At 40.5% G+C, this 22,975-nt stretch overlaps 1 protein-coding gene and 1 long non-coding RNA gene across 18 annotated transcripts in view; one reads left to right on the top strand and one right to left on the bottom strand.

Moving 5' to 3' along the window:
* LDB3 (LIM domain binding 3) overlaps positions 1-22,975 on the top strand; it is a 199,067-nt gene that overhangs the window by 7,210 nt on the left and 168,882 nt on the right. For 14 of the 17 annotated variants that reach the window (XM_054034577.1, XM_054034569.1, XM_054034567.1 and 11 more), the window contains exon 1: positions 3,784-4,015. In XM_054034577.1, coding sequence (XP_053890552.1) covers positions 3,923-4,015 — 93 coding nt within the window. In that variant the 5' untranslated portion in view covers positions 3,784-3,922. The other 3 variants (XM_054034563.1, XM_054034562.1, XM_054034578.1) reach the window with 3 other exon arrangements.
* On the bottom strand, positions 16,626-22,614 carry LOC128840504 (uncharacterized). Its single transcript, XR_008445660.1, has 3 exons — positions 22,509-22,614; positions 18,451-18,536; positions 16,626-16,839 (listed from the first exon to the last, which is right to left on the bottom strand). It is a non-coding gene; the product is annotated as an uncharacterized LOC128840504 (long non-coding RNA).

Raw genomic sequence — 22,975 nt, 5'->3', positions numbered from 1 at the left:
TTGGACTAGATGACCTCCTGAGGTCCCTTCCAACCCTAATATTCTATGATTCTATGAGAGGATCTCTCTCATAAAGTGATCCACAGAAGGAAAATGTTGAAGAACCATAGTAGTGAGCCATTAAGTTACTGTGTACCTGGCCTAGTGCTACATTGACATTGCTTAGATCTTGTTCACACAAGTAGAATTGTAACATCTAGAGATGGAAGAGACCTAGTATGTTATCTGCTTCATACCTCTCCACGTTACATGAAACACACAGCAACTGATCTTTCTTTGAAGCTCTTCCGCTACATGCTCTGAAACTTGTCACAAATTCATAGGAGGGGAAGGAGGAGAAGACCGTAAAGTCTCACTCTTTTTGTCACTATTCTAATAAATTAGAGGTTTAAAATATTTGACCATTTTTTCCATTATTTGACAATATTTGGTCAACTGACCAGTCAGTTATTTTTGTACCAGGTCTATATATGGTACAAAAATAATATAAAGCCTGGAGCGGAAAACAGGGTTGGATTACTCTATAATTGCCCTATTCTGTACACCTACCTGAAACTCTGGTACAGACCACTGTTGGAGACAGGATACTGGCCAAGATGGACCTTGGTCTGACCCATTATGCAGCTCTTATGATCATATATTACACACAGCAATATATTTTGGGCCCTTTGCAGCATGTTTTGGAGGTATCTACCTTGCATTTGGGTTGGAGTAAATTCTATTATTGTAGTATTATCTTATCAGTGGTAACTCAGGGCAGCATTTGGACCTTTGGTAGGATATATAGAAGTATGATTTAAGCCAACTCCTTACGAGTACATGATTAACCCCTGTTATACAAATTGCTCTTTTGGCAAACTGCCAAAATAAGCCTGAACATGAATACTTTTCTTTATTTCCTTCTGGCTTTAAATCTTTACTCAAGAAATACTAAATAGGACAGTGGTGGTGGTTTGCTTTTTCTAACCTCTCTACTGCATTTAGGATTTATGTTGTAGCAATAGTGCCACTTACAGACTGACCTCCCATCAACACTTTTAATTGATTTCCACTTATTATGTGCCTTTGGTTGTCTCTTATTTATCTGAGGACAGCTACGTTCTTGTATTTCACCAACACACAAATAGGGATTACTTCATTCATCAATCTGGGATGACAAGAAGGAACTATGTAGCTTCTTAGGAGGTGCAGCAAATGAACATATTGTGCTCATTTGAAATTAAAGGGGAATATAGATAAGCAGAACGCAATTACTCAAGTTGGAATGCAGACAGAATTTTGGAAATAACAACCTTACTCCTGTAGAAAGTGCTATGGGATCTCTCTTCTTCAATGACCTGGACTAATTAAGTTCTCAATTTTTATGTTTCACTTGAAAGACAGCACCTGTAGCTGCATGGGTTCTGTAGTTTCTCAGCGGGAAGACTGCCCCCATCTAACATCATGGTCCCCTATACAGTATTACACTGAATTGTCAACACTAAGTAATTAGCCCAAGTGAGAGAGTAGGTGTTTAAACTTATGACCTTCCATTCATAACTGATGGTGTTAACAAATGAATTATTTTAGCACGAACAAGTGAGGCCTGCAGTGAGGTGGTGCTTAAATATGCTGGTTTCACATTTTACAGAGACTTTGGGCATGTCTACACTGCACAGTAAGCCCGAGTCTGTGGGACTTGGCTTGGAGACAGTGTCTCCAAGCCTGTGCTGAAGTGTCGGCACTGCATTGTAAACCTGAATTTACAGTTGCTGGATTCAGGTCTCACAGCTGTGCTAATGTGTCCATACTGGATTACGCAAACCTGACTCTGGTCTGCTGCTTGACCTGCATTCCCACTGCAAAATGACAGTGCTTGGACCCAAGTCACAGTGGGATCTACTTCCCCCAGCAGGTCCTAGGACTTGTTCTGGCCGACCCAAGTTAGACTGATTTGTGTGTGAATGGAAGTGGAGTGTGAGCTCAAACCTGAGTCAGAACTTGGGTTTCATGTGCAGTGCAGACATACCCTTGGAGTCTAGCCATAGAAATGAATAGGCAGGTACAAACTGTGAGTCTCTTATAAATCTCATCTTCCCCTTGATGCCATGTCCTTTTTGGTGCTGTGTTGATTTTAATTACATGGGCATTGTGGGTTGGTTGTTCCGGGCAAGTAGAAGAGGTTATCTTCTCCATATGCCCAAGAGGCAATTCCACTAGATAGGATATTTGTTTAAAATCCTAAACATTCTGCCATACAACATGTCCTGTTGTCCATACCAATTTGTGATGCTTGTTTGCAATGTTATTGTGCTGTTAGAAGCCATAGGTAGGAAGAAGTTTGCTAAAGTAGATAGCTTGATGTAAGGAAACGTTTAACTAGTTGTTAGAACTTGGCACAGGGACTCAAATTCTGTGTTCTATTCCCAGCTCTGCCAATAACCCACTCTGTTACCATGGGTAACTCACTTAACTTCCCTAGATGTCAATGTCCCTCAGGTCTGGTCTATACTACCCGCCTGAATCGGCGGGTAGAAATCGACCTCTCGGGGATCGATTTATTGCGTCCCGTCGGGACACGACAATCGATCCCCAAATCGGCACTCTAACTCCACCAGCGGAGGTGGTAGTAAGCGCCGCCGACAAAAAGCCGCAGAAGTCGATTTTGCCGCCGTCCTCACAACGGGGTAAGTCGGCTGCGATACGTCAAATTCAGCTACGCTATTCACGTAGCTGAATTTGCGTATCTTAAATCGACTTCCCCCTGTAGTGTAGATGTACCCTCAGTGAAAAATAAGGGTAAGAGTTACCTACTCCGTATGGTGGTTGAAAGATTTAATTTAATAATGTTTGCATACTGGCTTAATATTTTCTGACTTGCTAGAGAGCAAAAGAATTTTTTTTTTCTTTAAAACATTCAATTTACTAAGAAATGGAGACAAATTATCAAACCTTCCAAAAATAAACTAGAAAACAGTGCTGTGTCCAAGTGTATTGTCTTTGGCTACTCTTTACTTAATTGATAATTCTTATGTCACCTGACAGTAACATGATCAAAATGCTTTAGCTGTAGAGATCTTTTCTAAATCCAAGGTGATTTTATGAAAAACAGTAAAAAGCCACTTCTGTTGCATGATAACAGAATAAACTATATTTTTCTGTAGAAGAAATAAAGGCTGTAGAAACAAGGGGCAAACATCTTTTCATGAATTGGTGGGTGTATGGGGCAGATATTTTTCCAGTGCTGCAGCAAATTTTCCAGCTTACCAGGTCAATGCAGAGAAAGGAGCAAATGGTTCCCAATTCATATACTTTGGGATATAAGAAAAGGGTCAGTATTTAAAAAAACAAAAAACAAAAAAACAAACAAACAAAAAACCTTGATTGTAGTGCATGAAATCTCAAAATGAAGTAAATATGAATTTATGTTCTGTGGAGCAACAGTTATAAGTGGTTTTGGAAAGCAAAAGTCTTGCAGTTGTTAGCAGGTTATTAATGTTTGGGCTTCTAGTGAATCCTAAATTAGGTGCTGGGGTTGCTGTTGGTAGTGGTTTTTGTTTTTTATTTAATTTATATATAATATAAAATAAAGTAGTTCTGAACATGAAGAGGGACTTGGGGAGCCTAGAAAGATCTGCTAACCTCCCAGGGGGCTATATTAGATCTCTGAGTCATGGAGTCCTTGCATAGTAAGTGTTTGGTTACAAGCCTTTTATGGGCCCCAGCTCAGCTGGGATATCAGTATCTGTATTATAGCTCCTATCTATTCTTAGGTGGCACTTCAGCAGGACTGAGCAGGCAAGGCAACAAAGAAGCAATTATTGTGTTCTCAATATTTGTAAATGTCTTTTTTGTTTATTTTTAAAAACATTTTCTTTTATTTCCCTCCCCATACCCCTTTTCTGTAGAGCCTTTTTGGTGACCTGCGTAAAAGAGTTACAAAATGTCTTACAACGTGACTCTAAATGGACCTGGACCATGGGGTTTCCGACTGCAAGGGGGAAAGGACTTCAACATGCCCTTGACCATATCCAGAGTAAGTGCTAATACCCAAAAAGCCTTCTTGCATTTGCTTAGGTTGGAAAGTAGCAGCAAGGAGTTGCTAAATGCACACTCTAACCTGGACAAAATTAAGAGATTGGTCAGTCTACTTAAATAGAGGCAAAAGGGACTGAAAAAACAGAGCATTTTAGTGGAACTAAAAAGAATAGAATGTTTTCTTTTAGCGCATTTAAACTTGCTGATTCAAGGCATAGCTGATAATGCCAAGAAGCGATATCTTAGATGGATTGTATAAGAAAGATGAAGCTGCATCTTTACTCAATAAGAGCAAAAACCTCCTTTTAAATTAATGTTTCTGTCATGCTATAAAACAATTTTATTTTCCATAATATTGCTTCTTTGTTGTGACCAAGGGGCCTTATCTACTTTGTTTGTAATGAGGTTTGGTGATGGAGGGAAGGAAAAGGAAGTGTTCATAATAAATCAAATCAAGTTTCCAGAAAACGAGCATGTAGCTGCCTATAAATGTGTATAGTTTTGGGTTTTGTCGGACTTCTTTGTTTTGACATCTTCCCCTCCTTCCCCGCCCCCCCTCCCACACACACACCCACCCGGCTTTTCATCTGTAGTCCATCAAGCTTTAGGACCTGTGACTATTTTTTTTTTTCTTACTTGGCGCAGAATAGTGTAGCCACATTGGCTAATAAGACGAACATCAAAGATGATTTCAATAACCCCTGTTTTTGAGAAGAACATGGTGGCAGGTTTGGGGCTTTTTTTTTTTTTTAATCATCTTAGATTTAGAGAAAACTTACTGAGGTTTGTAATGGGCTTAAAATTACACAGAGTGAAGCAGAAGCTCAATGGTGCTGAAAATATTGTCTTAAATTATACAGGGGCCTTCCACTTGCTGATGAAAAGCAGTGAATGATGTAATAATTAATTACTCAGTGCAGTTATTGAGTATAAATCAGTCCATTGGTTGCACTTCTGCCTCCTCTATTTCCTCTAAGAGTAATTTTTAAAGGCAATCCAGGGGCATGCTCTACTTATTACCTGACCTATTTTACTAGTTTCCTAAAAGGAGAGGTGTTACAAAACCTCTCAACACTGAATGCTTTTGAATTTGTAGATGGGAAAGATTTTTCTTTCTAATCAGCAACTAAGCGGTTATTTTCCAATTCTAATTCAGCAGCTGGAAATTTTGCTCCCGATTTGATTTTTGTGAAGTCAGTCTTAAGTATTATTTCAGACTGTTTTAGATATAGAAGCAGAAATGTATAGTCCAGAAAATTAGCTGCAGCAGGAGTTCCAGTTTTTGTGGTGGACACGAGAGGTTAGTTATTTAACAAAATGTTAAAAGAATAACAAACTGATCTGCTCAGATAAACAGGTAGATGGCAAATAAAAACTGTTTGGGGTGCCACATACTATCAACACTCATTTGGAAAGCTAAACTTTATCTGATCCTCCAGCATTTGAAGCTTTTAATACAAAATTTATTATGTTGACTTTTGGAAACAAAACTGATTATCTTTGCGCCAGTCATGAGTCAAAGTCTTCAGCAAGCTTTTGAAATCCTGGGAAACTATCTATTTTAACCTTTATGCTATAAAGTTCTGTCTTATTTGCTCTCCCTTGTATATATGCATAGTGTGTGACACTCTGTTCAAGGCTGAGTCTGCATTAATTTCAGGTTGCTAAATTTATATGCTCCTACTCTGATAGGAGGAACCCTTTCTTTATCCTCTCTGCAAAGGTATCATTGTTCAGTACTGTTATTAAAGAAGGCTGCCCTGTTGTCAGCAATACAAAAATATTGTCACAAAAATAAACATTTACTTTTTCAGTTTTAAACTAATTTTAGTACCCTAGCTACTGCTAGTCTCCCCTTATCCCACACAAGGTAAGGATATAATAGACTGCTTATGCTAGATTTGCTAATATCGTGTAGATGTACTTGTGACATTTTACTGCACTTTATTGTGAGGTCCTAGTTATTATTTGTAGTGCCTAGAGGCTACCAATCAAGGATCAAGGGCCCCATTTTGCTGATTGTGTATACACAGAAATGAAAAGACAGTTGTTGCCCTAAAGAACTTAAAATCTCAGGCCCTGATCACTGAGAGAGTCCCATTGACTTCAGGGGGACTGCTGAATGCATATAATTGAAGCATGAGTGTAAATCTTTGCAGGATCAAAGCCCAAAAAAGTGCTTCAGCTTCTCTGAGCACCCTCAACTGCCAGTGATCTCAACACCTTTGAGCCCTTCATCAGGCTGACTTTTGCTTGCACTGATAATGTCAAATCTGATGTGAGGCTGTTTGAAATCTTGCCCAATGAAACATTTATTCTTGGGAATATTACTCTGGAATTGTGTTTTGTATCCAATATAAAATAACAGCAGATCATGGTATGTTTCTGTACATGAAAATGTACACAGCCCTTTCCCCTCCCCCCCTAGAGAGGGGGATGGGTGGGAATAGGAATGTTTGGAAGCTGCGTTATTTTTAAATTGGAACATTGTATCCCATAGCTTTTGGTGATAATAGCTTAATAAACCCTGTTTTTATATAAATATCCCAAAACAGATCAAGAGACCCCCATTGTCAGCAATTAATTTGCAGTCATAAGTGAGGCAAGCTGTGAACTCAGTCAGATAGCACACACAAAAATGTTATCGCAGGAATAATACTTTACTTTAAAATTATGAGCCAAGTTCTGTTCTCAGGGAACACAGTGCTCCATGAATCTCCAAGTGCTGTCAATGGAGATTACACATGCTTATCTGATACCAGAATTTGACCCATAGTAGCATGTGATAGGACCGGAACCTCCAACTCTTCCCAAAGCAGCATATGCGAGTAGGTAGAGCCCTGGATTGAGACTCAGGAGTCCTGAGTTGTATTCCCAGCTCTGCTGCTGGATGACCTTGGACAAGTTACTTTACTTGTTCTTTGTGCCACCATCTCCCTTCTGTAAAATGGGAGAAACAAAAACCTCTGTTAAAACCCTTGGAGATCTCACTGACGAAAAATAGTATATAAGAGCTTTTATTATGATTTCCCTTCCTAAGACTGGCATTTACATTTTAAACAGTGGGCAATGAAGGAGATTTGCCAAAAATAAATGGTCTGATGGCTGGTTTGTTTTTTAATGCTCTCTGAGGCACTATCATTTGTTCCCTTCTGGGAGGTCCAGGTGATCAAATCCCTGCCAAGTCTTCAACAGCTTGAGACACAGGAGTTCCAGTCAATCAGCTGAATGACAGGTGAAGACATGTCTTTGTGTTCCCGTGAAATGGAGCATTGTGCCTAATACCCTGTTCTTTATCTAAAAATAAGTGTCTGTGTGGTGTCAGTACTGGGGTAGGAGGGGAAAGCCAGCATGGAAGATTTAAGGTAACCCTGCAGCTTCATGCTCCTTGAACTATGGAATTAGCAAATAAAAGAAGTCTTTGTAGTTTCATGGGTTTTTTTCATCCCCCACCTCACAGCTCCTCACACCCTGTAGGGGTAACCTTGCCATGCAGCAGGATAGGCAAATGTCTAGGGTAGCGTTTTGCTCTATTCTACATTTCAGTAGATCTGAGTACCTGTCACTCCTGTTTAAATGAATGGGAATTACAGGTGCTCAGCTCCACTGAAAGCTGTTGCCAATGGCCTGATTGTGTGAGCGACTCTGGTCCTTTCTAAATTGATGAGCCCAGCAAAAATCCTAGTGCTGATGTGATCCATTTTCTTCTAAAGCTTGTGTGTGCTCTTTATTGACTGGTGGTGAGGAGGAGCAAGATGCTCTGAGACAACAATTGCATTGACACACTTAATGCTCTATTCTTCGCTGTGTAAGAAAGGGGGCTGTGTAAATTAAACATTTTGCTGCTGGTCTGCCATGTTACCTAATAGGCTATCATCATTCCAGTACTTAGATACCATGGTTGATTAATGTTATATTAAAAATAGGTATATTCTCTTCATGTTCCAGTGAAATGTAGAATGCCAGCAATAGTCCAGAGAGAAACAAGAGGCACCTGAATTGGCTTATATTGAAACCACAGTTTAAATTTGAGTGGAGAGATGCCCCAAGTGATATATAGTGTCGTTACATATGGTTGATCAATGTACAGTATGGTATTTCTAATTCATCCACCACTGTATTGGCTGGGCACTATTTATATAATATATGAATTTACTGTTGCCTTCAGCGCCAACTCAGAAGCCAGAACTTTGGGGCTGGTAAAAATGGCAAAAAACGTCTGTGGTTTTTGGTTTTGGTTTTTTAAATGAAGAGAATAGAAGGTGTGACAGGATTGTGAGCATTATGGGTGAACAGTGGGAGGAAGGAAACTGAAGAAATGGAACCTCCTCACCAATTCATATACTTATGCTGCTAATAAGAAAAACAGTCTGGGACTGCTTAAGTAAACCATTTTATATGGCATTGGAAGAACATGAACGTTTTTTTTATTATTATTATTTATTTATTTTGACTACCATCCTTCCCTCCTTACTACCTCTTCCACCCTTACCACCACACACACAGAGGTATACATCATCCTTCATGAGGAGATATTAATGTGACAGCACTTCCCCTTTGAGGGACTATAATGTATATGAGAATTCCCCTGGTGCTTTTGTTTAATTTGCTGTACCTGGAGACTCCTCACCTTGCATAGTGTACTAGTGATAATGATGGGAGCCCCCCTTAGTTTTCTTCACTACTGAAGGCAGTGGAGCCTTGGGTCATCTTTTGAAGCATCATCCCTTCCCCACCATCAGAGTGATTTGTCATTTAATCATCCGGACAGCTGAGTGCTACTGCATGTGAACTGCCTTCAAAAGGGCAAAATGTACCTGAGTAAATTGATAACACAGAAACTCTGTAGAGGAGCACAGAACTCACTGGAGGCATTAAAGGGGAAATGATAGCATAAATGATGAATTTGCCATGGTGCCTTAGCATAAAAACAAACCATCTTTTGGACAGCAGATATCTGACTTTCTGTTTAGTACACTGACTTCATTCTCTATCTCTGCCTGGTCTAGTGCAGAGATATAGCCTTTGAAAGGGTAAGGGTACCATGGCCTTTTTTGGTATGGAATATGTTAATCCCATTCCAGCAATTCCTGTACTGTTTCCATGACACACCAAGGCCTATCAATCTGTTCTTTTCTCCCTCTTCAAAGATGAAGCAATCAAAAAATTTCCTCTACTCCTGCTTTTACTTACTCTAGCTAGACCCAAGAAGCTTTTCTTAAATAGTAATAAATAATATTTACAAAGTTTTAAGAGCATTAAGTTTTGTATGTTAGGCTCTTCCCATCTCCCTCACAGATCATTCTAGCTACCACTCACTGCATAGATATCAGGATGACTTTTTATTGGCAGGTGTACCTGATTTTCCTGTTTAACTTGGGCAGTAGGCAGGCAGGTTTGCGGAAGTGTGTTTGAGTTGTAGCTGTGCATATAACTTCATAACCTTGGGTTACACTGACTAATGACCAAATTCATTTAAAATTATATAATCCTATATGAAGCAGCACATCATATGTAAGTGTGCTGTGTATTCATCCCATATGTGTAGCTGATATTAGTATAACAAACTAATAGAATGCATTTATCATACACCTTTGACCATCTCTGACCACCTCCCCAGGTCTCTACTCATTGATCCATCTCTGCCAAGATTATTTCTAACCTTCTAAGTTGCTGTCATATTTAAAAATCAAACTTTCAGAGGAAAGATTCCTTGCTTCTCCCCCAAATGTGGAATCCTCTGCAATACCTAAACCTACAGCCCAGGAGAGATAATAGCTAGCGCTAGACCACAGAGAAGCTAAAGGTCTGATATCTAGCTATCTACCAATGTTGGAAATGGGACCTTTATACTGCTGGTAAGCAGAGATTTCTCTTTTTTTCCCCAATTAGACACAAACAGCCCTTGCTTTAGTTTCTGGAAGGTCCAAGCTATTGGACTTTAATGCTATTTTCATAGCTAGAAAAGCTATTTTAGGTTCTTTTCTATAGAGTTTTAAATTGGTTTCTCTCTCTCCTAGCCCTCCACAGTTGAACTCTCAGTTAACAGCTAGTGGAGGAATAAGGGATATCAAACAGTCCCAGTGCAATTTTTTAAGAACACTCAAAGCATGACTAGTTACATAACAACTGTATGTGTTTCTGATTCATGCTATTGATGGCATGTAATGTGGCGTTTACAGGGTTTATCAGCACCCCTTTGGGATGACCTGCTAAACTCACAGGTGACTTAGTGGGTAACAAAGCCATCCCAAACCACTAAAAACCTTTATGCCACACAATCATGTATTTCTACTCTGTTTATGTATCATTATTGTGGACAGCTGGAAACAAAGGTACCATCTAGGACAGGGTGGGCAAACTACAGCCTACAGGCTGGATCCCGCCCATCAGGGTTTTGGATCCGGCCTGCAGGATTGCCACCTCAATGGTACCATGGGCCCCGCGCCGTTGCTGGAAGCGGCCAGCACCACGTCGCTGGGGGAGGGCGGCAGAAGGCTCCGTGCGCTGCCTTTGCCTCCAGGCAGTGTCCTTCGCAGCTCCCATTGGCTGGGAACGGGGAACCGCAGCCAATAGGAGCTTTGGAGGAGGTACCCACAGGGGAGGGCAGCACGCGGAGCCCTCTGCCTCCCCTCCCTCAGGGGCCACAGGGACATGGTCCCAGCTGCTTCTGGAAGCGGCGTAGGGCTGGGGCCAGGGCAGGCAGGGAGCCTGTCTTAGCCCTGCTGCGTGCCACTGCCACCCCGGAGCCGCTCCAGGTAAGCGGCACCAGGCCGGAGCCCAGACCCCCAAACCCCTCCTGCAGCCTGCACCCCAACCCCCTGCCCCTGAGCCCCTTCCTGCACACTGAACCCCCTCCCACACCCCACACTCCCTCCCGCACCCCAACCCCCTGCCTGAGCCCTACATTCATGACCCTGCATGCAATTTTCCCACCCAGATGTGGTACTTGGGTCAAAATGTTTGCCCACCTCGATCTAGGATCTCTCAGTACACAAGGACTCATAACTAGCATCTTTTTCCACCTTAGCCTTCTCTAATAATTATTCATACAATGTTGTATGGTCCTCCTCTTAGATCATTAGATTCCCTACACTCCTCCCTCCTTTTGTCTTTTTAATTGTAAGTGATTTTCAACTGCATAATGAACCTAGTATTTGACTAACTGATTCTCCTTCCCCACCCCGTTGCCATAAGCTAGCAGTATGTAAAGCTGTAGCACTGTGAATATACAATAGATATCTTGCATGCATCCTTTGTTTGGCTCATAGTTTTGTTTTGTTTTTTAATTGAACACCCAATTTCTTGGGTCTGGCCACGTTGTTAATTTCAGGAGACATATTTAGGATTGTTAAAATATAGGCCAAAGCAAATGGCGCTCTTACCAGTGCCTGTTACAGTACCTGAGGCCCTGGGCTAAATGGTGGCTGTATATAACAAAAACCTCCATAGCATTGCCCATGTTGGCACAATTATACCAGTTATGTGCCAGCAATCTTTCCTTTGTGTTTCAGCTGCATAATGCAGCTATTCTATTTGTGTATTGAACAAGTGGGGCTGTTTCTTCATTGATCCCTATTCTTGCCTTCTATTGGATCATCAATCTGTATGTGACATCATCTGATATCACAAGAAAAACATTGAAATCACAGATCCAACATTATGGACTAGAACTGGGCAGAAAATGGTTTTCCTGTCCAGTGAGAATTTTTCCAAAAACTTTCATTACTAGACGAAAAGCCAAAATTGGAAAACATTTCACAAACCAGCAAAACAAAAAAATAATTCAGTTCGGATCCATCAAAATATTTTGTTTTTGCTATTTTCAAAACATTTCATTTCAATTTGTCTTTTTAAAAAACTTGTTTAAATCTAAATTTATTAACTAATCAACAGTTATTTTTACTCAAACTGAAACTTTCTGGTTGTGGGTTTTCCCCCCCCTCCCCCCCAAAAAATTTCTGTGTCGGGAGATTAATTGAAACTGACCCTGTTTCACAAACTGTTTCAGCTTCTGATAGGCCTTTTGGGGCAGAAAAATGGTTCATTGAAAAATTTCCAGCCAGCTGTAATTATGATCTCAATGTAGGAGATTGTAAGCAGATAAAATAGAGAGGAATAAACACTGGATTAAATCATTATACTCAAATGGAATTTTGTACAGGGATGTTGTACAGCTACTCACCACAAATACAAACTTATTCTCATGCATTTTCCTATACCAGGCTAGTAATGTCCCCAAGGCTCAGTGTTCAGTTGCAGCCTTTGATTCCCATCAGGGCCGGCTCCAGCTTTTCTGCCGCCCCAAGCGTCAAAAAAAAAAAAAACCAAAAAAAACCCAAGCGGCGGCACTTCGGCAGCAGCTCAATTGCGCCGCTTCTTCTGCAGCAGTTCGGCGGCGGGTCCTCCCTCTCTTCCTCTTCGGTGGCAATTCGGCGGCAGCTCAAAGAGGAAGAGAGGGAATGAGGGACCTGCCGCCGAATTTCCGTCGAAGACCCGAACATGCCGCCCCGATACTGGACGGAGTGCGGCCCCTTTGAATTGGCCGTCCCAAGCACCTGCTTGCTAAGTTGGTGCTTGGAGCCGGCCCTAACTCCCATTAAAAGATGTGGAAAGACGATGAGGAAATTGTGTGGGGAAAATCTAGCCTAACATGCTGAAAATTGACTCCTGCAAGTCTTGAGGCACTGAAAAGCTTAATTTGTGACAAAATATTTGAGATGCCATCTTTTATATGAATTAAAGGAATATTGCTAACTGAAAATGGATGACTTGTACATAAGGAGAGGACAGCATGTGAAAAGACAATTTCTCCTTATTGGATTATAATTAAAGTCTGCAAATTAAAAAAGTTACCCTCGGAATTAAGAATTAGATCTTGTACAATCTTTTAAATTCTTCAGTTAGAATTTAATGTGGAAAACCTTGGTAATCTTCAATAAAAAACATTTAGTAAGAAACTGAATTAATGCCTATATACGGATGGTAATACTAGATTGAATGGCATACCATGAACAATCACTACTGTATTTGTACAGACGCTCCCTGACTTATGCAAGCGTTCTGTTCTGGAACACCTTGCGTAACTTGAATTTTGCATAAGTTGGTAACGTATACCCAACCATTACGCGCCAAAAAAAAAAAAAAAAACCGCAACCAAAAACCATTTCTAGCTTACAGAACTTTTTCTGAAAGTGCAAATTTGCATAAGTCGGGTTTGCGTAACCCAGGGGGTGTCTGTATTTAAATACATTGTGTTGACTTGAGCTTTACGTCATTCAAACACAGTGATATATTCTTCAAAATGTGTCAAAACATGGCTAGCAGATGATAAAACAAAAAAAATTTTACTCTTCATTGTCACTGTCACAACGTAATGGTCCAAATCAAATGAGAACTTCTTGCAAAACAATAATAGCAAGGTCATATATCCTCTAAGCATGTCCCCAAACTCAGTCCACTGCTAGAGACAGGTATTCTTTGGGAACAGTGTTCAAACATTATCCAGTTTTAAGGCCGTAGAAGAGATCTTCTTAGCCTTGTCATAGATTCTGAGTCTTGTGGGAAAAGGCAAAACCACTTCTGTGTTCTGTTGGGAGGTTTTTTCAGCAGCATAAATAGTCAGGTCTTCATCTGTGTTAGTTTCTATATCTGAAAAAAAAATTTCCATCCTTGTCTCTGGAATTGAGTACCATGGAAATAAGTATCCACCAGTATATTAACTAACAGCTCTAAATGGCATCTTGAATTGTTTAATATAAAATTATTCCTGTTTACAGTGATGGGGTAGTAGGCAGTCATTTTTTTCCAGGGCAGCAATGAGATCTTCTTCTCATTGCCCTTCTTCTCCCTTCAGGAAAACCTGACAGGCCAAATGTGCTGCTGTCATAACTGTGCAAATCCATTGGCAAGGATGGAGTTACCTTCTGCACCTCCCACGCACATAGCCAGGGTTGGTGGCATCTACATCAGAGGATGCCTGTACTTGAATACTGTGAATAAATAGGTTTTGTTCTTTGTTCAAAATCATTCCAAACATATTGATTTGTAGCAATGGCAGCTGATGGATTAGGAAGAGTTCTGCCTTTCATGATACTGGAACTCCGTCATCCTGTCTGCCTTCCTCAGAGTCCAAATGTCAGTTGCTGAGCTATTTTGGCTCCCTCGCTGCTGCTGTTGGTTGGTCATCCTTGCTGTTAATACTGACCTAAACATCTTTTCTTAAAAGATCATCAGCTCAAAGCTATAAATTAATTATGAGCTACCTATAGCGCATTAATGTACAGCCAGTGTTAGTCAGAATTACTATGCAGCATGAAGACACATAATAACTAAGGCACTATATAACTGGTACCTGGACCAGGCCATAAGTACACCCCTCTAAAGTCTCTGAGGACTGACATTCTATATTTAAAGCATCCTGTAATATAGGAAGCTATTTTGAACTGGAGCTAATGCTCCATTTACTTCACACCTCTGGAATGCTTGCTTGGGACAGGGCATCCAGAACTCCCAAAATACATCTTGTAACCCCAGATTCTTGCACATCATGCCAAATCCAGAATGCTTTGGTGTTAGGGTGCATTTGGGCTGCCTTCCCTTCATCCTGGGAGGTCAGTTGGAGCTGTCCTCTAACTGAGAATGTCAGCATTCCCTTCTAGCCTAGTCACAGCTGGTTCCAGAATGATAGAGAGCAGGTGGTTCTGCAGGGGGTGATTTAAAAAAAAAAAAAAAGACAGCTAAACCGAGGGAGGATCTTTAATCAGAGCTGGATGAACTTGGTTGGACTAAGAAATAAGCTTAACATGCTTCTTGTTGAACTTCAGTTAGAAGTTGTAAGAGGCAAATACCTTTCTGCTCCCTTGTCCAGTTGCCTTTGCTACAAAAGCCTTTCTGAGTGGTGATTGTTTAGTCAGTGTTTGACTGTAGTGGCCTTCTCTGGAAGTATTAATCTGATTTCTCCAGATCCCTTCTAGCGTAAAGAATTATTTGGGATAAAATCTCTTACCTAACTAAATGTGCTGTTCACAGGGGAGTTGAAGGTAGAATATGAGCATGTTTATCCTTTGTATTCTGATGACAATGTAGGTCTGGTGTGGCTTCCATAAATTTCACTGTATGTTTTCCTTTATCTTTTGTACTGGTGTGATTTAGAAAGTGAGGACTTTATATCAGACTGAAAATAGTGGCATCAAGAAGATATGCTTTCCTAAACATTAAAAAAAGAACAGGAGTACTTGTGCCTTATGCTCAGATAAACTTGTTAGTCTCTAAGGTGCCACAAGTACTCATCATTCTTTTTGGAAAATATAGAAGATACTCTGGGACTGAAGTTCAAATTAGTCCAACCTGGGAAAACCCGCCGGCTTTCTCATGAGCGATCCTTGGCTGTTGTCTTAAGCTGTTCTTTTTGTGGATACAGACTAACATGGCTGCTACTCTGAAAACTAAACATTAAAGAAACAATGTGAATGGTGATCGGTTTTCATTGATTGATTGTTCTAAAGTTAACATTTAATTTTTGCGTACCACTTACATTTTAATTCTGTATGCCTTGTCAGTGTATTGTATTTATGGCCATAGTTAAAGCTGTGTATTGGTAGCTCAGGGTTAGAGTGAAGACATGTAGGTGGTGGGAAGGAAGTCTTAGTTGAGGTTGAGAAGGGGAACTAACGAATGGAGTGAAGAGGGGCATTCCAATGCGTCAGGTGCTTATTTCCTGATGTTTACTTTGTATCTGGTGACATGCACAGTCCAACATCCTTAACTCAAATGTAACAGCTTATGTTTGTAAGTCTTGTTTTTCTGGGTGGGAATTTCTCATTTTTTAATTGTGTGTATTGATTATTGACAGCTAGCTACATGGATAGATCTCAACGTTACTGTGTTTATGCTTTTTTTTTTTTTTAATTAGTGGAGCTCTGGTGTCTCCTATTGGCCTCCTTTCCCACCCCAGCACCCAGCTTCCTCCTCCTGGCCCCATGCATAGCTTCACCCCTCCCTTTCCTACACCCCTCAGCCTTCCACCTATAGAAACCTATTTCTCCATGCTGCCCTCTCTGCCTGCTTCTCCTAGCCCTGATGCTCACCCACATCCCTATTCCCCACCATGTGCGGACAAGGAACCCTCTCCCTCCTCCCCCCCCACTGGCACAGTTCTGTTAATTTAGATGGAATGTATGAGCCCCAAGAGTTAAAGGGGTTAATATAATCCAGTCACTGTTCAGTGTTAAAGAAGGTTCAGGGTTTCGTATATAGTGACCTTACCCTGCTTAGTGTACACTATAAAATTCGTGCCCAAAGTTAGAAAATTATTGATTCTCACACACCACACACACAAATCGAAACAACGTAAAGAGCATTGAAATGACAGTTAATTATCCAAAACAAACTTAATCAAAACCTATCAAAGTCCCTTTTTTGGAGTCAATGAATATTGATTAAATTCTCTTCAGCCAAACAGTCTTTCTTAGTGGGTAAGAAAGGGTTTAGTTCTGTAGTTCAGTTCTGTGTTGGGAATGATAGTCACTTTCCTGCTTAAGATAAAACAGACACAGAAGGGAGGGGAAAAAAGAGGATTGTAAAGATGAGGGAAATGCAGCTTTTATTAACATTCTCAGGATACAGGGAGGCTCGTCAGTCAAGGACAGATGCTTTGGTCTGGCAGGTCGGCTGTGACAGTTGTTGCTCTAGACCCCATCTCACTTCCCAGGTCAGGGAAATCATCTGGTTGGTCTGGTCAGGTTCCTCTCCTTCACTGCTCCTCAGGCTGGGCAGAGCTGGGTGGGCCATCTCATCTCGCTGTACTGGTGCTGTGCAGTACTGTTGATTTCAGGATCAGGTGAAAAGTTTTGAGAGTGAGGACATGAGGAAGACCAGGGGGTGAGCCACTACACAAACAATGAGTTAGTGAGTGTGTGTGTGTGTGTGTGTGTGTGTGTATACAATACAATATATATATAATATATATATATATATATATATATATATATATATAAATTGTATTAGAAATATATTAAAAGGGTGATTTTCATATTCACATGTGAATCAATACAGGCCTGATCCAACCCTCAATGAAGAGACTCCCACTGATTTAAATGAACATTGGATTGGGCCTTAGATGATCATGAATAAATAAAGTGTGTCAAATATATTTTCCTTTATATAGCTTGCACAAAGAAGCATTCCATGTTATGGGAACCACAGTAAAATATAAAAATATCAAGCAAAAGTTAAGCATGCTTTTGAGAACCTTTAAATTTGGTACTGTTCTTACTCTTTCTGATCTGGTTCTCACCCCTTTTTTCATAGCTGAAATGGGAAGGCATTGGGAATCAGTAGTACACTTTCTTGTTCAGTGCATGGGACTACTTTGTGATGACCTCATCAAATTGTGGAAGAACATTATGTTAGGATTTGTTATAATGTTTGTATAGTTTTGGGGAAGCAGTAGTTGTTTGTGCTTGAGTATTCATAGGGCAGAGCAAAAAGTGATCATTGTTCCCACAGTACTGAATACATATTTCCAATTTGATTGACAGACTGAGATGGTGGGATATCTTCCCTCTGCATATCAAGGGGCTGGCAGTGAATGAAACCAAAACTAGAACTGAGATGCTTTATTTAGCCACTGAACAGGTGCAATGCAGGCAACTGCAGTGTGAGCTTTCATCCCCTCCACTCTCAATTCCCTACAGTTAGTGTGTCCTAAAGGCTTACCCTCGAAAGGGGCAGGACACTCCCTGGTACAGTATTACATTTTTATATATATAACACGCGCGCACACACACACACAGATCTACATACATAGATATAGATATAGTGAGGGAAGGCCATATCAGAGTCTCAGGCTATTTTATGAGATTTGTGGGTGTCTTCTCTCTCCACTGACCTGAATGTTTGGTTAAAATACTTAATCTTAGTTTTTAGTAACTTTGCTATATTTGTCTGCTTAATAAAACCCTTACATGTTTGGGCAAATGAGGAATCTGAGGCAGAGAAAACCATTAAAGAAATCATTTAATAAAAAACCCAACATGTTGTGTCTGTCTCTTATTAAACAGACAGTCCAATTCACTTTAATCTGAGGTAATTTAGGCAAGAGGAATTTCAAGAAATAAATTACTTTTGCCAAAATAAGGCCTGATCCAGCTCTCATTGTCCTCAGCAGGAAGTTGAATTGTGGGCCCCAAAATAGGCATTTTTTAACTTAAACATCTATGTCCATGTTTAGGTACCCAAATTTGGAGATTTTTGGCCCTAGGTCTAAAACTTGTCGCATGAGAAAGTTATATTAGTGGGCTATAAACCTCCATGCATTAGGATAGAAACCAACTTATAAATTAAGGGGTAGGAAGAAACTTTCTTTGTGGCCAGCCTATTCTAAATCATCTACTCTGTTTGTGAGAGGTGGGGCGGTTCTCTGTTTTTTACCTTTCTCTGAAGCATCTGGTTCTGGCTATTATCAGAAACAGGATACCGGAGTTGATGGACCATGGGTCTGACCAAGGTTGTCTTACCTTTAAATGAGCCAAGAATGATAAGGTTCCTTTCAGCACAATATTTTCCATTTAAACCACTCTGGTTTTTTTGTTTTTTGTTTTGTTATTTTTATGTTAATCGGGGACTGGACTAGAAAGGGCTGATTTTGTAGGAATGCATCTGGGCACTTTTAGACAAAAGGCATAACAGCAGGATATGTATTCTCTTGTGAAATTTTTACTGTACCCTTATCTTGACACACTTGCATACTAAAATGAAATTCAATAGAAGTTAATTTTTTCATGCTTTCATTACTCATTTGTATCTTTGACAGCCTGTGGCTTTGAGGGGTTAGAGTGACCACCTTGAAAATGTGGAAGTTGAAATGTATTTATTTAATAAACTGCAACATTGAACCCTCCAAAGCCTCCAGATTTATTATTGTAGAGGAAAGTGAGGAAATAGGAGCTCAAATAAAAGCACATCTATTTGGAAAGACCGCAAACCATGAGAATAAATGGATGATGCGGAGGGTAATGTTGACTTTTGGTATATTTTTGTTTTGGTTTTAGTTTCACATTTTTGGTTGGCACCCAAGAAACGTCTCCCCTCCCCCCCCAAAATGAAATGTAAATCATACAGTAATGCATGCATTTTATCTTGTGATTTAAATGGGTCATAGAAACTTCTCCAGCTTTGCTCTTGTATGTCTAGATGAGTCATAGATCCCCTTGATTTAAAATATACATCCTTCTCTCTTATTTCTGGCCGCATTGCACATTACTCTTTATTGCTACTTTCTTTTCCTTCAGTACAAGAATAAGCAAAATATTTGGCCTGCTCCAGTGGGAAAGTTTTAGTTAGATAACACTTCATCTATACTGTCAACTGATGGCCTAGTGGATAGGGTGCTTGGCTGGGAGTCTGGAGACCTGGGTGCTGATCTCAGCTCTACTACTAACCTAATCTGATCTTGAGCAAGTTGTTTCATCTCTGTGTCTCTTTCCTCATCTGCTGTTTCTTTCTTGACTGTATGTTCTTCTGGGCAGGTATAGTCTCTCCCTGCATGCTTACAATGCCTAGCACAATGGGGTCTGAATCTCTGTGTCTAAAAGTCCCATCTACTATAATGCAAATAATAAATAACTACTAATTTGACTCTCTCTTGACTGTTTCATTTGCTTTGTGAGAATTCTTCTGGTACCTTGCATGGCTTTAAGAACAGGAGTACTTGTGGCACCTTAGAGACTAACACATTTATTAGAGCATAAGCTTTCGTGGGCTACAGCCCACTTCTTCGGATGCATGGCTTTATATTCTAACTGGCTTACATCATGACCTTTCTCAATTTGAGAGGTTTAAAAAGTGTTCCAGTGCCCCTCTGTTTATGGAGAGCTGTGTTTTTAAATGGACTTAAAATTGCCTGTATGAGTATTAACCTCCATTTAGCCTTCTATAATCTCTGATTTATTGAAAATTATTCTCTCTTCCTTTCCCCCCCAATGTCTTCAAACCCCTATGTTCACCCTTTTACAACCAATTTAATTACAGACTGTGACAAAGTCAAAGCAGACGGCTGTAAGAGAGTAGTGGAAGGCAGGTATATCAGCCCTAGAATGAACAGAAAAGAGTTGAACTCAGGTCAACTAGGGACCCCTGAGTCCAATTAATGGCTGCCTTTGACCTTTAACCATCCCCACTCTCCTTCCAGTGAGCAAGAGGGAGGAGAAAAGTGAGACAACCTGCAGCAGGGAGAAAAGACGTCTCCTGGGTGGAAGGTTGCTCTCCTCTCTGTAGAGGAAGCAACCAAACTAACTGCCTGTTTAAGGGAGGACTGGCTCTCAGAAACCAGCATAACAAGGCAACAGCCCAGAAAGGTGGCAGGGAAAGGTATTCCCTTTTTGTATTATGAATTTTTCTTTGGTTTGGCTGAAGAGCACTCCTTGGGCCTACCCTTGGGCCCACCTTGTAAAATACTGAAAAATAAAACCTGAGTGAGGAATAAAAATTCTCCAGACGGGGGGATGGTTTGCTCCAGCTCCCCACCACCGGGGGGGGGGGGGAGGTGAAGGAGGTGCCCTGCTGCAAGATTGAATAATCTCTTCCACAAGAAGAGTAGTTCTTCCCTTGGGCTAAAGTACATGTTGCCAAATGTATCAAAGGAGTCCATCATAGATTCATAGGACTGGAAGGGACCTCGAAAGGTCTTCTAGTCCAGTCCCCTGCACTAATGGCAGGACTACATATTATCTAGACCATCCCTGACAGGTGTTTGTCAAACCTGCTCTTAAAAATGTCCAATGATGGAGATTCCACAACCTCCCTAGGCAATTTTTTCCAGTGCTTAACTACCCTGACAGTTAAGAAATTTTTCCTAATGTCCAACCTAAACGGCCCTTGCTGCAATTTAAACCCATTGCTTCTTGTCCTATCCTCAGAGGTTAAGGAGAACAAATTTTCTCTCTCCTTGTAGCAACCTTTTATGTACTTGAAAACTGTTATCATGTCCACTCTTAGTCTTCTCTTTTCCAGACTAAACAAACTCATTTTTTTTTCAATCTTCCCTCATAGGTCATGTTTTCTAGACGTTTAATCATTTTTGTTGCTCTTTTCTGGACTTTCTCCATAGTTAAGATTACATTGGAGCTTTCACTGAACCATTCTGCCAACCTCGTTCCATTTTCACAAGCTTTTTGAAATTTCTGAATTCTATCAAGTATTGATATACCTAGGGAGCACGATTAAGACTAGGCAAACACTAACATTTAAAGTGGAATAGGCATTCAGAGAGGAGGTGGTGTTAGCAAGCCAGTTGTCTGCTGCTGGATCCTAGCTTAGATTGTAAATGGAAATGACCTTGATAATTCTTACCCCATATCCTAATGTTCATAAAACCATCAACATTTGGCACAGTCAAAGCATACATTTTCTATTAGGACTGGAATATTTTATGGAGGCTTAGGCTGGGATTGAGGTATATTAATAAACATGTGGGAACTCAGGTCTGAAATAGCAGAGAGTACTGCAAGTCAGGAGTATGTGGCAGTAATAGAACCATATGGAGGCAGTTTAAATTCTGCTTCATTCTAGCTACTGGTAAACATCCCTTTTTAACATCAAAATCACCTGCTATTTTATTTTAAAAAAGAAGTAGAAAAAGTGAAGGAAAATAGCCTTCTTTTCCTGTTTACTGCTCACTCACAACATCTGCAATGGCAGAGAATGAAGTTGATTTTTAAGCACTGCACCAAATGTCATTTTAAATAGTTACTTTTATGAGTAATAGGGAAAGAACACTTCCATATTTTACTCAGGTAAATTGTATATCAGTTGAGACGGAGATCAAATTAATCTCTTGTCTAAGGGGTTGAAAACAATTGGTTTCAATGAAACTGAATCTGTTTATGGTCCCCTAAGGGCCTGTCCAAAGCACACCGAAGTCAGATGAGTTAAGAACGCAATACAAGTGAACACTCCTGTGAAGGGTTGAATCACAGAAACCCCCTTGGGAACTATCACCTGATCTGCAAAGACTACCTCTGCTCCTGTTTTCCCTGCCAGCTCAGGACTCCAGCACCATGTCTTGCTGAGCCAGACACTCCTGTCTGCTCCAACACAGACCCAGGGTCTGAATCACTTGTCCCAGAACTGCAAGTTTACCTGAAAACAGCTCACAGAAGTGTGCTTGTCTTTAGCACTCAGATGCCCAACTCCCAATGGGGTCTAAACCCAAATAAATCCGTTCTACCCTGCATAAAGCTTATGCAGAGTAAACTCATAAATTGTTCGCCCTCTATAACACTGATAGAGAGAGATGCACAGTTGTTTGCTCCTCCAGCTATTAATACATACTCTGAGTAAATTACTAATAAAAAGTGATTTTATTAAATACAGACAGTAGGATTTAAGTGGTTCCAAGTAGTAACAGACAGAACAAAGTAAGTCACCAAGTAAAACTAAATAAAATGCGCAAATCTATGTCTAATCAAACTAAATACAGATAATCTCACCCTCAGAGATGCTTCAGTAAGTTTCTCTCAGACTGGACACCTTCCAGGCCTGGGCACAATTCTTTCCCCTGGTACACCTCTTGTTCCAGCTCAGGTGATAGCTAGGTGATTCTTCATGATGGCTTCTCTCCCACTTTGTTCTGTTCCACCCCTTTATATATCTTTTGCATAAGGCGGGAACCCTTTGTCCCTCTGGGTTTCCACCCCCCCCCCACTGGAAAAGCACCAGGTTAAAGATGGATTCCAGTTCAGGTGACATGATCACATGTCGCTGCAAGACTTCATTGCCCACTTGCCAGCACACACACACATACAGGAAGACTAACGGGTAAACATAGCCATCTGCAGACAATGGTCCTTGTTAATGGGAGTCATCAAGATTCCAAACCATCATTAATGGCCCACACTTTACATAATTACAATAGGCCCTCAGTTATATTTTATATTTCTAGTTTTAGTTACAAGAG

Source organism: Malaclemys terrapin, chromosome 7, assembly GCF_027887155.1.
Source record: "Malaclemys terrapin pileata isolate rMalTer1 chromosome 7, rMalTer1.hap1, whole genome shotgun sequence".
Classification (NCBI taxonomy): domain Eukaryota; kingdom Metazoa; phylum Chordata; order Testudines; family Emydidae; genus Malaclemys; species Malaclemys terrapin.
This window is presented reverse-complemented; position numbering and strand designations above follow the sequence as displayed.